General features: G+C 38.0%; 2 protein-coding genes across 4 annotated transcripts in view; both read right to left on the reverse strand.

The window, feature by feature from the left end:
• The window catches only part of Lrba (LPS responsive beige-like anchor protein), a 481,883-nt gene that overhangs the window by 264,208 nt on the left and 199,510 nt on the right, over nt 1–18,165 (reverse strand). The gene's annotated exons all lie outside the window — the stretch shown is intronic.
• LOC119826209 (beta-1,3-galactosyl-O-glycosyl-glycoprotein beta-1,6-N-acetylglucosaminyltransferase-like) lies at nt 12,562–13,852 on the reverse strand. Its single transcript, XM_038347330.1, is given in 3 exon segments — nt 12,562–12,929; nt 12,932–13,082; nt 13,085–13,852. Coding segments are annotated over 3 exon segments (1,287 nt in total).

The following is an 18,165-nucleotide window of genomic DNA, read 5'->3' on the forward strand; positions in this document are numbered from 1 at the left end:
TCTAAAGTTTTAGAAGACAGAAATACTAATTATCCTGATTTGATCATCAGGTCTATACACAGGTATTAAGGTATCATATGATTTACCATAAACATGTACAACTGAAACTATCATTAAAATTTTCACAAACGTGATAAAAACAGATACAAGCCAAAGGTTAGTATATTAGCCAAAAGGCAGAGAAGCAATCATTAAAAATTGTAGACGTTTCTATAGCATATAAGAAAATATAAAAATTTAGTAATGATTTCTATGTATTATACTTTTTGGAGTGTATATATATATAATTAATTAATTACATGTAGAAGTCTTAAACATTGTGTTTATATATAAAATTAAAAAACATCAAAAATATCTCAGAGTATAGGGAAAAGTTAAGCTTTCAATGAACACGGACTAAAGATAAAAATCTTTAGGACTATATCATCTCTGATATGTTAGTCTATCTAATACGCTGTTTATAAGAAAAGTTAAAGAGTTCATTCATGAACCCATTGTTAAATTGTTTCTAAAAGCTAAGGTTATTTTTAACATATTTACAGAAAATAAACATTGCAAATAACAAAGTAAGGCAACATATCTATATATTTCCTTAAAATATTAAAAATTCATACATTGACATTAATAGAAATAATAAACAACATGAGCATCTGCCAGACACTGAGTATTTTACATACATGTAACAGTTTGCTTAGTTAAAAGTTATTCTCTTCATAATTTTAATGTGTTTTGCTCTTACATCTAATGTTTTATGTGCCATTATTTTGCTTTTACTGCAAAAGAAAGATCTGGCTCCCAAAGATAAAGGAGATTTTTGGTAAATGGTGAAGGTAAAGAAATAAATGACCCACTTGGCTAGTGTGTAATTACACTGCCTGAGATTGTAACAATCTATCACAACAAGGAGGATGACACCATGCTAAGGGGTGAGTCAAAGGAGATAGCCTTTGACTAACTACAAGACCCTGGCAATCGATACACTGCAGATATTGTGCTCTCAAAAACAATTGAATTCTAAAAAAGTTTGAAAATAGATTCCCTTCTTTTCTGATACTGATCAGAGACCCATCTTGACCTTATTCTAGAAGAGCAATACTTTCTAAAACAGGCATATGAAGCACATAAATCCTTTCCATCTCTGATTTCTTCTTTGAAATGGATACTTAAAGCATTCCTATTATAAGGACAGCCTACAAACAAAAACTTGCTGAAATCCTTGCAATATTTTAATTTTAAAAATCCTCTCAATTAGTAGGTAAACAATCATCATAACATTTTACAAAAGACACTATTTCAAAGACTGAAAATCCGAAAAAGCTAGCAAATAAAGATTGCAGTGTGTATCTCGAATTAGATACGTAACAATTGATTTCACTATGTAAAAGTCAAGCAAAAGAAAAGAGCCCTAAAAAATAAAAAGAAGTAGCTTTTCAGTCCATAAAATATTTTACACAGTGACTTGACAGAACAATCCCATTACATCTGTCCTCATATTGTCTCTCGTACGGTATTTTAAGTCCTTGAATTCACGCTGACTTTTATTATCAAACAGCTGCAATAAAATTCATCAAGTTTTATCAAAACTTACAGTTCCCTTTTGTTTTCCAGTTATAAAAAATTTCCTAATGTTTGTAAAAAGAACAAAAAGTAGCTGCAACTTATAAACAAATAAGAAAATACCCTAAAATATACTTTAAAATCTTTTTAAAAAGTACAAAAGGGTAACTCAGCAAAGATCAAACTAACCTTAATTTCAGTATTCATCTTTTTATAGAAGCACAAAGTATAGCAAATTAAAATGATGCATGAAAAATTATTATTATAATTTAACTTTTCAGAAGCTCAGAATTTTGTACCTGTTGAAGAGGTGAAAGTAAACATGAACATACTGGTTCAATAAAAGCCAAGTGCCATTCACAAAAGATGTCCTTATAAAAGGGAACAGTGCATAAAACCAAGAATATTACCTCAATTTCAGGGTACTGTAGTCTCTTCCCTAAAAAGACAATCTTGTGGTTAGGGGTGAAAACAAGGCACAGAATAAACAATAGTAAACAAACCAAGTAAAAGTCCAGAGATGCAGCGCAGGTCACAAGACGAGTGTGTGCATGCCTGCATGTGAGCTTCCGTATTCCACCACAGAGACAGGTGAAAGTCGCTGGTATTTAGTGTACTCTGCTGACAACAGAGGAGGAAGCTTCAAAGACGAAGGCAGAAGGAAGTGGGCTACAGAGATGGCTCACTAGGTAAAATGCTTGCTAAGCAAACATTAGGAACCCAAGTTTGATACCCCAACCCACATGAAAAGCTGATGAAGCCAGTGTGTGCCTCTGACCCCAGTGCTGAGAAGGCAGAAACAAAAGGCTATCAATGCTTGCTGGCCAGACGGCACAGCCAAAGAGCGAGCACCAAGTTCAATAAAAATGCTTCTCCAAAATTAAAAAAAAAAATTAAAATTGTAAGCACTTAAGGAAGAATGTAATATCTGCTCTAGATTCCACATATACAGGCATGCACATACATGCCTGCAAATGCAAGAGAAACAGAGTATATTAAGAAACATAAATGCCATTTATAAAAAGATGATTACTTCACTCCAAAATTTCAGAGGATAAAGAGAGTTGGAGCAGGAAAAGTCCTCACAAACTTTAAAAACTATTAAATAAATAAGTTTAACATATTATTCATTTAAAAAAACATTTGAAAATGTTATTTAAATATTCATTTGAAAAATAAAGTTTGAATAAAGTTGTTCAATTGCTCATATTTGTACCTAGATATATTTAAGGAAATGTAACCTAACTAAAATTAATTTTAGATAAATTAATAGAAACCATGATTGTCTACAGAAGAGAAACTTTTAGAAAAGAAATGGATATAGGATGTGCATTTTTAGTTTCTAGAGGAAAATTGAGGGAATCGTGTCTCTATGAAAGCAAGTAAATTTACCAGCAGACTGAATGTGCAGCACAAGCCCATGAGCAGTGGCACTGATTGAGCACTGCCTCCGTAATCACTCTGATCTGCCAAAGCATGGCTGTTCATCAAAAACCATGCAAAGGCAATACAAATATTTTTAAAACAATCCTCCTCCACCGTCAGCCACATTCAGAGAGCCCGGTTTGGTCCCCTGTTCCATCAGTCCCATTCCAACTGGACTTGGTGGTCTCCCGTTAGATCTGTCCCACCGTCTCAATGGGTAAACGCACTCCTCATGGTCCTGACTTCCTTGCTCATGATCTCCCTCCTTTTGCTCCTCATCGGGACCTTGGGAGCTCAGTCCAGTGCTCCTATGTGGGGCTCTGTCATTTTCTCCATCCAATGCCAGGTGAAGGTTCTATGGTGATATGCAAGGTATTCATGAGTATGGCAATAGGATCTGGACATTTCTGGCACCCTCTCCTCAGCTACCCAAGGAACTAGCTGGGGGCGACCTCTGGACACCTGGGAACCCCTCTAGAGTCAAGTCTCTGCCAACCCTAGAATGGCTCCCTTAAGTAAGATATATAATTCCTTGTTCCCATATCCACCCTTCCTATATCCCAACCATCCTATTCCCCCAAGCTCTTCCCATCCTCCACTTCACACTTTTCTCGCCCCATCCCCCCTCCCCCCATCCCACCCCACCTCTATGTTCCCATTTTTTGTCCGGCAATCTTATCTACTTCCAGTATCCAGGAGGATAACTATATGTTTTTCTTTGGGTTCACCTTCTTATATAGCTTCTCTAGGATTTTTGACAGTGGAGGAGGACTGAGGAACCAAGGACAACGGCAACGAATGTGAACTCTACAGCATGGACGGGCTCACTGTGAGCCTTAACCTTCACCTGGCGATGGATGGAGATAGAGACAGAGCCCCACACTGGAGCACCGGACTGAGCTCCCAAAGTTCTGATGAGGAGCGGATGGAGAGAGATCATGAGAAAGAAAGTCAGAACCATGAGGGATGCGTTCACCCACTGAGGCGGCAGGACAGAACTAATGGGAGACCACCAAGTCCACTTGGAATGGGACTGATGGAACATGCGACCAAATCGGACTCTGAAAGTGGCTGATGGTGGAGGCTGACCGAGGAGCCAAGGACAATGGCGATGGGCTTGGTCTCTACGACATGGACGGACTCTGTGTGAGCCTTGTCAGTTTGGTTGCTCACCTTCCTGGACCTGGAGGGAGTTGGGAGGACCTTGGACTCAACATAGTGTAGAGAACACTGATGGCTCTTTGGCCTGGAGAGGGAGGGAGTGGGGGTATGGGTGGAGGGGAGGGGAGGGAAGGGAGAGGAGGAGGGGAGGAGATGGCAATTTTTAATAAAAAATAAATAAACTGGAAACAAAAAAAAATATTTTGAAAACAATGAATCTCACTCCTGGGTAGAGAGCTCATTTCTGCATTCCAAAGCAAATTTAGGACACATCCATCCTGCTAGAAAACAAAATAGAAATGAAAAGAAGAGAAAATGTAAAATCACTAGAGAAAATATCCACAGAAGCTGCCACATCTGCTCTTTCCTTCACTGGTGTCACATTTAAAAGACTCAGTAACCAACAATGATCCAGAAACTAGAAATATAGAAATAAGTTATAGTCATGTGTTCTATAAAGCCTTAACGTATGTGAGAAAAAAAGAAACCACAACACAGTATGTGTCAAATGCCTGTTGTGGTTAAAGGCGCACAGAAAGCTGAAAGCAAAGCTGGTCAATTAGGAGACTGACTCAAAGCAGGTGGTGTGAGACCTTAAAACGAGCAGGGTTTTCCACATTTCTAACCAGGGCACTGCTGAGGCAAGATTCTTTGGGGATGCTGATCATGAGGAAAAGAATGTGGTAGGCAACCTACACATGTACAGTTCCAAAGGTTTTCAGCAATCATGGACTGTAATCAAAGCTATTTGCTATACTAGGCTATCTACGTAGGTTATATAGAACGAAAAGCTGTTCTGATGTCAGAATTTTCTCTTTGCAATAAATTTCTAATGATGGCTAGATTAAAATATGCCATAAAGCACAGTAGTAGCCGTCTACTACTTCCTTTCTCTAATTTCTGCAACACCAGCTGTTACAGAATTCTCTCTCTAGTATATGACACAAAAAGATTCTACCTACATCTACAGTCCAACAATTGTGGACTATAACATGTAACATATAAAACAGTAATTAAAATTACTACTTAAGGAAAAGAAACAGGTGCAATATATAATAATTCCAAAAAGCAAAAATTACTAATTAAAATAGTTTATTTTCAAAACTTAATAATTGTATAACGACAGAACCTGGCAATCATGCTCTATGCCAAAGTCATCAATAAGACAGTGTTCTAATCATGAATAAATGATTACTTTTAGAAGTAATAAGAACTTTTAATTATTTTATAAATACATTTTCTCAATTAATTTTTTTCATTTGCTTTACATACCGACCAGTTTCTCCTCCCTCCTCACCTCCCATTTTCTCCATCCACCTCCCATCTACTCCTTCTCCATCTCTGTTCAGAAAGGGGCAGGCCTCCGATGGGAATCAACAAAACATAGCACATCAAGTTGAGGGAGGACCAAGCTCCGCCCCTGCATCAACTCTGGGTGAGGCGTCCCACCATGGGGAATAGGTTCACAAAATTTGTAAATATATTTAAAACTATACATTAATTGTGTTTCTTATTTTGATTGTTTAAAAAACATAGTATAGCTGGGCACACTAAAGTGGCGCACGCCTTTAATCCCAACACTTGGGAGGCAGAGGCAGGCGGATCTCTGTGAGTTCGAGGCCAGCCTGGTCTACAAGAGCTAGGCCCAGGACAGGCTTCAAAGCTACAAAGAAATCCTGTCTCGAAAAGCCAAAAATCAAAAAACAAACAAAAACCATAGTGTTATGAGCTTTAACAAATGTATATGGCTGTATCAGAATCCTTCTTAGTGTCTTCACATTCAGGACTTCGTGGGGGATTCAAAAACAGCCATCCTTGGGACTACAATTTCTTACAGCAACAGTATTACAAGTTAAGATGAACAAAAGGTTACACACAGGAGGCAAAGCAGAGAGAAACCAGGCATAAGAATTCAGAGTTCTTCCAACGCAGCAACACAGGATATACTTAAATCTTTCAGCAGTAAGTTGGGATAACGTGTGAAATGTTTCTCTAGGGAAGCTCATTAGAGACTCAGCTACTACAGCTTCTATTTGGAAGTGGTAGCTTAGGCATCCTCAGCCTAGCACAAAACATAATTACTGACACCTAGAAAATAAACTGATGTTTCCAATTAACTACATTGTACAACGAATGTAGGGAGGTACAGTGAGAGATACATTAATTATGGAATTTATGTCAGGGAAAAGAACTGTATACCATTCCAGTTTCAAGATATCAGTCACGATTTTACCATGTAATCATCCCTTTCTAAGAATAAGAAATGTGTTAACCGGTTTTCCCTACATAGATGTGGGACTACAGGATGACTGATACAGAATTTGATCACACCAATGAGAGAAAAAAGTTCTTGTACCCTACGGTTGCCCACTTTCTGACTGCTGATATGAATACTTTTCCCCTTCTTTCTCTTCCTTCTTTTATTGACTCCCCCCCACACACTTCTCTTTTCTCCTTTCATTCTTTTGAGACAATATCTCACTCTGTAGCACATGTTGCCCTCAAATGGTATGGGATTTTCTTTTGTATATGTGTTGCTTTTATTGGTTAATGAATAAAGCTGTTTCAGCCAATGGCTTACCAGAGTACAGCCAGGCAGAAAATCTAAACAGAGATATAGAGAGAGTAAGCAGAGTCAGGAAATGACATGCAGCTGCCGAAGGAGAAGAAACCTTTCCAGTAAGCCACAGCCTCATGGCTATGAAAAGAGCTGTAAATGAATATCCTATAATGGACAGACACTACCTGCAGAATTACTTAACCAATACAATTCTATATAAAAGGATAACAAACACATTCAAAAAAAAGATTACATCGCTGGAATATAAGATTGACAGGACCCCTGAAATACAAGATTCCATTTCCATAAAATCAGCTACATTCACCAAAAGGAAAATTTTTTAAAATATACAGGAAAATCATTCTAGAGAAAGTATACAGTAAATGCACTGAGAATAAACCATATTAAAAAGTAGAGAAAATTACAGGTATTTTTTTCCATGGTAGTCTCACTATAATTCCTATAAACCATAACACTGACAAGAACCCCAAGATATCAAGAAAGGTGCAACAGTGGTCTTAATATGCTGGGGGTAACCAAGCAATGTCCAGTGGACTAAAGGCCCCTTCAATAGGAGTTAATCATACGTGGAGTACTATAAATCTAGCCCGCAACCCATGGCTGGTGAGGCCATGGAACCTACAGGAGATTTTACTACAGTCGTTCTTCAAACCAATATAATTTCAAGCTTCATATAAATATTTATCTGAAACCCACAGATAAATGTAGCTCTCTCACCTCATCAAAGAAACTTCTTTTTAGAGCAGACAGAGATCATTATAGAAAGATATAACTGGTCAAACACAGAGCAATTGATAGAGAGGTATCCAGCACTACGCCCTATGCCTAAGGCTCAGAGAACATCAAAGAAGACAAGGCAGAAAAGAATGTAAGAATCAGAGGATCAGGATGCCTATTACGAAACTGTACACATCAATATGAACAATATGGTAGCCTATACAAGGCCTGAGGAACTAACTACAGTACCAATTGGTATGCCAATGTAAATGGGTAAAATTCTCCTATATAAAAAGCTATAGGTAAAATTAATGGCTGCTTAAAGAAGGGGAATCAGTTCCTCTCAGTTCAGGGATGAGACCCTTGATAGAATACCAAGAGGCGAGCCATGAGCACATATTCATAAGAAACACTCAATGAACCCAGCCGGATGTATTTAAAATTTATAAATTTGAATGAGAGGGCATGGGAGGAACTGGAAGGAGTAAAGAGAGGAGGGAAATGATATAAATGAAGTATTCATATGAAATTTTCTAGCTATCACAGTACTAGAAGGTGCTATGCAAGTTTCCAAAGGAAAGAATCAGGCCATGAATCTGAAGGAGAAAGGAGAAGGGTATATGGGACAGTTTGGAGGAAGGAAAGGAGGAGGTGAAATGTAATTACAATCTCAAAAATAAACAACAAAAACATGTTTTAATCAACCTGTTACATGATCCAGCTATTCTATAACTGTGACCTTACTAGAAACAAAGAATATATTTACACAAAGACAGCAACATAAAATTTCAGTCACCTGTATTTATAAAATAAAAACACTGGAAATAGTGAATCATCCTTAATTAAAATGAAAGTACAAATTCTAACGTACTCACATGTTAGAATAAAAAAATGAACTGTCAATCTAAGTAACAACATAGATGGACATCAACATAATTGTGCTGTGGAAGAAGCCAAGAAAAAGAAAACCAGAGTACATACTAGGTAAATCCATTTATAGGAAATTCTAGAAAATGTAAGTTAATCTACAATGACAAGAGATCAATAGTTTCCTGGGGGTTAGGCAGATGGGAGAAATCACAAAAGGGCAGGAAGAAACCTTTAGATTGTAGTGATGGATTCATGGTTTAGATGTGTATAATGTTATCAAACAGTACTCTTTAATACATAAATTTCATTTCATATAGAGGCCATCTCCATAAAATATCCAATTTCATTATAATATAATCATTGTATTTGAGGGATGGAGGTTGCTTTTGGTTTGGGGACAAAGTTTCATTATGCAACTCCTGGATCTTGTTGTGCAGCTCAGTCTACACTTGATCATTCACAATCCTTTTGCATCCATCTCCCAAGTACTAGAATAACAGGTCTATACTACTGTGTCTGGCTTTATTCTACATGTTGTATTAATGTAATTTAACACCTTTTTCTGTGCCCAGCACTAAATAAGCAATGAAATCCTTGACATCTGACATTTAACCCAGTGAAATACTACCTCTGTTTTACTGATGAAAGGAAATGTTTCAGAAGGCAAGGGGGCTATTAGACTAAATAGGACTTAAAAATAACTAAGAACCCAGTACTCTGTCAGTAGCACACGTCAAGTCATGATTCAAGCCTAGGTATACTTGACTTAGAAGCCTTTATCAAAAGTCTTATCACAAAGCTATAATATACTAGTATTTTAATTTTGAAGGAATGATCTCCAGCAAGAAAATGCAAGAAGGTATTCAGTGTGTATGATTAATAAAGGATCATAAATTAAGGCATTCTCCTGGACTGTCATGGCTGGGCTTATAAAAGGGACGAGGCGGGGATGCAGAGGAGACCAGTGGTGTGACTAGGAAGCAGAGGAAAAGGAGATGGACACCAGAAGCAATGATGAAGAGTTCTGGTAACACTATGACACTGGTTTTGAAGAGAAGGAAGAGGCCATAACCAAAGAATACAGGCTGCCCTTACATCTTCTCTTCTAGCAGAATCTCTGCACAACACTACAGTTAGCTGAGTGTTTGTTCATATATGGGTACAGTTGTTCACAGCACTACAGTTAGCTGAGTGTTTGTTCATATGGGTACAGTTGTTCACAGCACTACAGTTAGCTGAATGTTTGTTCATAAGGGTACAGTTGTTCTGAACAGGATAACTACCCTTATAAAAGACACCAGTGAACTCTTTCCATCTCAGAAATACAAACATGTTTGTACTCAACTCTAAAGCCTGCAGAACTATAGAAATGAATTGCTATTTAAGTCACCCAACCTACAAAATTCTGTTTTAATGGTTTAGACACATTAAGATGGTCCTCCAGAAGGAACACAGCCCTAAGGACCCATTTTAGAATTCTTAATCTCTAAAACAGTGTGTTATTCAAAGGAGAAACTATGTCAGGTTCTACAGAAAATGTGGCTATTCATCGAACATAGCAGCTAATGCATCGTGAAGGTAAGCCTAAAGAATCTTAAAGCAAAAATCTGGGCACTAGAGGAAAAATTAAAATATATGCTCGGAATCTGTTCCTGTGAGTTTTTATGAAGACATCAAACTCCAGGACCTTAGGGCTTCTTTCATAAATGTTTAAAGAAAACACAAATAACTCTTGAGTACCTAATACTCTAGGCCTGTTTTAAAATAGCATGAACTGTATGGTAGTTCTGCAATGAGATAGGAATGTCTGAAACCTCAAAGTGGGTGTAGAAATGATTGCTTTCCTTTTATTTTTTATTTATTTATTTATTTTTTTTTTTTGGTTTCTGAATGACTGGTTTAAATGGTGATACAATTGATTCATTCAAAAAAGTAAAACTATAAATAGTCTTGCATTTTACACTTCATAATGATGGTTTTAAACAGCAAAAACATCCAGTTCCATCAATTCTAAATATGAACTACTAAAACAGCCTCTTTCAACCCAAATCACGTGAAGAGGAAGTAAATTTACCTCAATGACCCCTACCAGATGACTGAACAAGCACATGTTTAGATATAATAATGTTCACGGTGTTCAAGGCAAAGAAGTTTTATTTTTTTTTTTAACCTCAAGCTTCAAAGATCCTAGGCAGTTGCCTATAAAATAATCTTTTTAAATTAACTTACTTTTAACAAATGACACATAAATCTTGACTGACTTAACTAGAATTCTATTTTATTTGTGAATGTAATTATTAAAAGTTTTCTATAAAAGACCTTAATGATTGCATTAAAATTAGTGTTTACTAACATATGAAATGACTTAAATAAGGTTAACTGACATTGGCTCTCCTGGAATGTCTTACAGTGTCGTTTCCAAGTTTCCTTTTTAGTTCTTCGAATTATTTATCCCCAGTGTATAAATTTCTTTTGCTTTAATTTTGGAAAATTTAAAAACAAAATTCACTGAGTGCCAATAACCAGACACTGCAGGAGCCCTGCAGGGGCCATCGGGACACTGCAGCATCAGACAGAGCTCAGCAGGCGCGGTGCTGGGACCGTGAGATATCACAAGTGTGGAGACTTCACAGTACTAATGTGGGGCTCTGGAACCCTAGGATCCTAGTCTTACTCCTACAGTGAAAAAGAGAGACCCTCAAACTTGCCATTTACCTCTGAACTAAACGCAGCTGCACTGTGATACAGAGTTTACATGAATAACTCAAAATACTTGATTCTCAAAAATACTTGTAATTTTTTTTAAAAAATGTAATTTTTTGCAAAGTTCAAGAGTTCATTCGATTCAAAGCAAATGGGGCTGTATGTGTCAACGGCTGGCGACTTCAGGTCAGGGTTGGTGCGGGGTCACTGGACCACTGCTTTAACCTTGAGTTTTCAAAACAGAAACAGAAAAAACTGCTTAAGGTACAGCTATTTACATAAATTTTATGTCACCAGGTATCCCTGATTTTAGATCAAAAAGATGCCCTGTCTCATAGGTTAAAAGCCTTTCCCCATAATGAGGTATTCGACAAAACCTGGGTACAAACTAAAAAAAGAAACCAGAACCAGCATTGAGGGCACCGTTTCCCAGCAAATGTGTTTCTACTGGTCCAGTACAAAACCCAGCTTATCTACCGATCCCCGCCTTTTCTGATGACAAGAGCTGCCATTAAAAGAAAAATCTATTATAGCTTTGAGGCAGAAAACATACTTTCTAAGTTGAATGCCTTTAAGTTGTCTGACACGATTTTCTCATGGATTATTAAAGTGGACTACATTTTAGAAATAAAAGTACACGGTGTAGATTCCTGTTTAAAATCTAGGTAAATGACAAGGCGATTAATCAGAATTCTGGCCGAACAGTTTAGATTTAGCTAAATAATAAACTTCATTTGAGATAAGAGTCAAAACCACAGAAACCTATAGAATCACTTGAGCTTAAACAATCCTGCTTCACAGGCTCAGGCCACACACCCAGCCGGCTCCTAGAATCCAATAATAATAATAATAATAATAATAATAATGATCACAGAAATCGGTGAGCTAGAAATTACCCATTCCTCTGTTTTTGGAAACATGTATATATGGTTATAAGTAAAAACAAAGACATAATTTAAACCCCCTGAGACAACACAAAGGCACCACCCCACAGAGTTACAGCAGGAAGCAGATTACTTACAAGGAAAACTTAAGAGTAAAACCAAATATCCATTCCAAAAACTGTACAAGGTAAACCATGTCTTCGTGATTGGTTGCCGCTACAACCTTATTCATGTCCACAAAATTATCATGTTTAAAATTCTCAAAAGAATTTTGGCACAAGCCAAATCCCCTTTTTGGATCAAGTACCTGGTTTCACTGATTAGTTGGGGAGGCTGACTGGACAGAAGCCTCTTTCCCAGTCGTCTGAGCCCCTCCGTCCACAGAACCTCCCCAGCCTCCAGCCACCCTCCTCTTTCCCAGTTGTCTGAGCCCCTCCGTCCATAGAACCTCCCCAGCCTCCAGCCACCCTCACCTCTCCTCATATTGACTCTAGAACATGGAATGTGTCATCCTCTCTTGTAACTGTATTCTACACAATCCATGCAGCTTCTCTGACACGGACTTAAAAGTCATCACGCCAAAGAGGACCCCAAATAAGACAAAGGAAGCAGATGAGGGTAACACTTCGTGCATCCTTATTCTCCCCAAACTCCTGACAGCTGTTAGTGTTCTGAGGTCTCCAGGGCTTTATGCCTCAGATGCTCATCCAAACACTGGATGGCAAAGGAGTCAACATGAATGTCAAACTTGTTGGTGAAGAAGTGGTGTTTGCGAAGCATCCAGCTCAGGTCACCAGCTCCAAAAATGCACAGGGAGCAGACATGGACTCCGCTGCATGGTGGGTAAGGAGCACCTTTGGAAACATCGCCTTCAAAGCACTGCCACTTGACAAACCTAACGACAGCATTCATGTCAGACAAGTCATACTTATGGCTTGAGGGGAGAGAACCAGGGACTTCAGGGATCCTTTGGATGGTGGCCCAGAGGTACTCATCTGAGCTATTTGTGCCCTGTGCCCACTCCATGAGATTCGGATATTCTCATTTTCTAGCACATAGCCTACATATTCTCTACTGACTACAACGTAGGCACTGCCTGAAAAAAGAGGAGTTGTGAGTGGGGGTTCTGCTTTGGCTACCCCAGAGTTTGTCAGCTTCCCATCAACAATGGTGTGTCGTTTTTTTCCCACATTTCTTCCTCGTCTGGAGGTATCTTCTCAGTTTCCAGGTTGTTTTCGCCCAAGAATGACTTGAGTTTTCTGACCACTTCCAGGTTGGTTTTAAAAGGGAAGTCCACACCGCAAAGGTGGATCAAGTACTTCCAGTTTGCACTCATGCTGTAAAGGTCCTTCATACAGTTGAGGTCAGCCTGAACCTGACTCCAGGACGCATAAACAACGTTCTCAAACTGGCTGGCCACAAAGACATTCTTCAAGCAGGATGCAATGCCCATCACCACGGCTAAAAAGGCTAAAAAGGACTCCTCTGCTTTGTTCACGTGAACGCAATAGAAATTCTGAGGCATATAGATGGTCCTCAGGAGCCTGTCAAGCATTTCAATCTTGTGATGAACCACTATGAAATACGCAATTGGAAAGCCTACCTCCTCTTTACTAAGGGTTCTACAACATATTTGTGCATTTGTGAAAGAGGCACAGTCACGGGTCATGTTTATATAGTCATACGGTGTCCACCACAGGCGCTTCCTGAATTTCACTGTTAGTAACTCAAGCTTCACCTTCTGGATTTCATCTGGGTCTCTCTGTAAAACTTTGGTGTAATTAATATTGCTCTTAGCATCATTTCCAGCAAGCTCCAAGTGTCTGATGCTAATAAATTCAGGCTTCTGATGAATTCTTAGGACAGATAAGGTGACTAAAGAGAGGACAAGAGCCACGAAGTAGTATTTTGCAGAATGAGACAAAAGTCTCTTCCGAAACATGTTTCTCAGCATTTCAAATGACAGTCAGACTTCCCTTTGAGATGGAGCAATTTTCTAGGCCTTGGCTGCCAATGGTATTTCCTCCAGCTTCCCCCTGTTGTGGCCATATGAGTCGCCAGTTTATCAGTAGGACAAGATATCACTCGACAGGACAGTACATTTAGAATCACAGGAAGTCTAGACTCGTTGGGACCTGATTCCTGGTGACACCCTGCACTTGTTCAGAGCTACCCTGCTGCCAAGTTTCTGTCGTGCACCAGGCATCCAGCAACGATGACATGTCCCAGTAGGCTTTCAAACAGTCTGGAGCCTGCGCCTACTAGGCACATGAAGCTCCACTGAATCGGTTCACAAGGCGGATCCTGGTGTGCTCAGCCTGAGATGCTTCGAACATCAAGGCTGGCACCACACCCTCCCTAGAAATGATTTCTATGTTACCAAGTCATAGTAAGCCATAAAAGGTATGTGTAAAGCAACTCATTGTTATCTTATTTGATTTTGTTTAAAATGTTCATATGTACTAGATGCCCTGAAAGAGATATAATATTAATTCTCAACTCTAGTTTCCTTCTAGCTATACTATTTTTAAACTTTGAAGCACACATGATATCCTTCCATTCATACAATGGACATTTAACAAGCATTTAAAATATTCCATATTCTAGAAAATATTCCAACAAACCTTTTCTTGGGAAAAGGTGAGTGGAGCAAAGTCTCAGCATATAGCCAACGTTGGTTATAATCCTCCTGCCACCACTGAATGCTAAAAAGAAGAGCTGTCTTTTTCCTCTTATTTTAAAATATAAATGACTATGGGTCGTGACCTCTTTGGAGGTCAAATGACCCTTTTACAGGCATCACATATCAGTTATCCTGCATATCATATATTTACATTATAATTCATAACAATAGCAAAATTACAACTATAAATAGCAACAAAATGTGGTTGGGGTTCACCACAACATACAAGGAATTGTATTAAAGGGTCATAGCACTAGAAAAGTTGAGAACCACTGGCCCCTACAGGCTCTTATTTGAAAGCTTGGTTCCTAGTTGGTAGAATTGTTTAAAAACTAGGAAGTGTGGCCTTGTTGAAGGAGGCTTGTCATTATGGGTGGGCTTTGAGACTTTAAAAGCCCATGTCATTCCCAGTTAGTTCTCTGTGACTCTCTCTGCCTCATGGCTGTCGTCTCAAGATGTGAATTCTCAGTTATTGCTCCAGTACATTCCTGCCTGCTGGTTGCTATGCTCCCTGCCATGATGAAAATAAAGAATATGTTTAATTTTATGCACATGATAAATATATGTGGCTATTTAATTAATTGTATATCCATAACATCTTGTCCTTTAGGTGCCTACCATGACTGTACTACCTGATTAGACTGCTGTGTCCTCTGCACAGGTCATGTAAGATATGTATATTGGTAGGGGTCATTTACTAAAAATTCACTTTAATTTTAAAAACAGCATTTGAATATTAGACAATGAGTGTTACAGGAAAAGAACAGGTCTTAAAAATTATAGAATGAAACTGGAATTTAGGAGGTTAGGTTGTTGTGACCAGGTACCATCAGACCCTCTCTGTTTAAGAGATGAAGAAATGGCTTTTTTTCTTCTTTTTGGCTTTTTTTGTACTTTTCGTTTTGACAGTTATGACTGTCCTAGAACTCACTATGTAGACCAAGCTGGCTCGAACTCACAGAGATCATCCTGTCTCTGCCTCCCAAAGCAGTGGGATTAAAGGCATGAGCCACCATGCCTGTCTTAAAAAGGGACGTTTGTAGTGTGAGATGCCTGTAGCAGCAACTGATGTCAACTAGGATGGTACCCTTTAATACTCGCTCTATATAGTGGATCCAATACAGGACATTAGTTATAAAAATATCAAAACATTTAAGTTTTGGCTTGCTTTATATATAAAAATAAGTTTGGTAATAGGCTAACTGAACAAAAGTAAAAATAAGTCAATAAAAGGTACATATAGAGAGTAGAAAAAATTCTCAAAAGAAAAAAGACAAAAACCAAATACCAATTACTAATACTGAGAAGTTGCAAGACTTTGCTGAGAGTGGACTCTGATCAGAAAGCCAGGCTTCAAACCAACCACTTAAATCTTCAGACTTCTGATCTTGGTCACATGACAGCGCTTGACATGTGCGAAAGAGAGGTTGGTATCGTCTCTTGCCTCAGTCTCTTTCACAGATACTATCTGCAAAGTACTTCTCACACTGCCTATCTAAAACTCAGTCACTCAGGAAATATCAGCTATGATTCACACATTATCATCACCAATATAAACAACGTAAGTAGTGATATATGAAGACCTGGATACTTTTATAATTGCTGAGTTAATCTGTAGAAAAACAAACCTTGAGATGCAAAAGGCCTCACTTATTCAAGAACTTGCTTTACAGCAACACCCTCTACATATGCAGTATTTGTTAGCAGTTCCGTTAAATTTTAGTGCTAAGTAGTGTATCACCTCCTTAGTCCTGATCCAACTGGGATATAAATGGACATGGAATTAAGATCTTGCTATTTTATAAGTCATTCATCATAAGAGTAGGGTCCAGGAAGAAAAATATAGGCATCATAGAGCAGTGCGTTTTCCATAAAATCGCTTACCTTTCCCTAGAGAAAGACCAAAAAAAATTTTCAAAAAGAAAAATATATTATAATCCAAAATATTTCCTTATTTTTGTGATTTTTTTTCCAAGACAGAAAGTATACTTGGGACTTTTAAGGCCTTGGTAATTATCTGCTTATTATTTCTCTTTTTTCTACTAGAAAGTTCTCTGAAGGTAAAAGGCGTATCTGTCTTCTTCACATTGACTTCTATGAAGCCATACTGTGCACAGCTGGTATTAAATAAATATGAAAAGAAAAATTGCTATAAAATGTAAAAGAAACAAAACATGAAACATTCCAGTAACAGTTGCCTTGAAGGTCTGTAGCAGCCATGGAACAAGGTAGCCCAGAACAGACTGGAGGGTGAGCTGTACTGCTCACTACCTACACTGGGTTGGTTAAAACAGACTAGACTTTTCACAATTCCTTGAATTATTTAATCTGCCTTCAACTCTTTGGAATATGAGAAAAAATATTACAGTTACCATTATAAAGGGATTTAAAAAATTCCAAAGACTACCAAGTTACAACATGAAACTGAGTCACAACAGTTCTTACTCAAATTACTCAAAAGTCAACTTTATAGAAAAAGAATTATTCACGGGGCTGGAAAGATGGCTCAGTGGTTAAGAGGACACTGACTGCTCTTCCAGAGGACCCAGGTTCAGTTCCCAGTACCCACATGGCAGCTAACAAATGTCTGTAGCTCCAAGATCTGCTACCCTTACACAGACATGCATGCAGACAAAATACCAATGCAAATAAAAATAAATTATTAGAAAACAATTATCCACAAAAAACACCAAAATTTGAGTCTGTCATTTTATCTGTAATTTATTTTATAATTCTAAAACTATCTCACCCTCATTAATATAGTTTATTAATATAGATAAATGTTAGTTCCAAGTGAAGTGGAGACTTTACCATAGAATAATGAAGTAGAAAGGCAACAGAGAGAGATAGCATATGTCAACTTCCGGTCTCCACATGCATGCACACGCACCATCACACACACATACATACAGTCACACACATATACATACACCATACATACATATGTACACTACACACACAAATACAAAACTTTCTTTAAAAGCATGGGAAGTTATTTAAATGTAAGTAAGATCATATGGTCTACACACCAAATCAAAGCAAACTGTCAAATTTCAAATTCAACAATCAAGATTATTTTATTTATTTATTTATTTATTGGTTTGCTGGTTTTTTTTTTATTTTTGAATTTTTTATTTTTTTTTTCATTTTACATATCAACCACAGTTCCCCTTCCTTACTCTCTTTCCCCCTACCTTCCCCCCACTCAAACTCCTATGTACTCCTCAGAAAGGGCAAGACATCCATGGGAGTCTGGCATGAGGAAGGACCAAGCCTTTTACTCCCGTCATATCAAAGTCTGTACATAGGGAATGGGCTCCAAAAAGCCAGTTCATGCACTGGGTCCCACTGCCAGTGGCTTGCTGGGGTTTTTTTGAGACAGAAAGGTTTCTCTATGTAGCTCTGGATGTCCTGAACTCAGAGATCCACCTGCCTCTGCCTCCTGCCCGCTAGGATTAAAGGCATAGTTTGGAAGATAGAGCATCAAGAAAAACTAGTATAATTTTCATTGGCTAGTAAACATTTTTGGTATTTAATTGTTTCATTTCATTATTTATTTATTTGAAATTGATTTATAGCAAAAA

The sequence above is a fragment of the Arvicola amphibius genome, chromosome 11 (assembly GCF_903992535.2).
Source record: "Arvicola amphibius chromosome 11, mArvAmp1.2, whole genome shotgun sequence".
In the NCBI taxonomy this organism is placed as follows: domain Eukaryota; kingdom Metazoa; phylum Chordata; class Mammalia; order Rodentia; family Cricetidae; genus Arvicola; species Arvicola amphibius.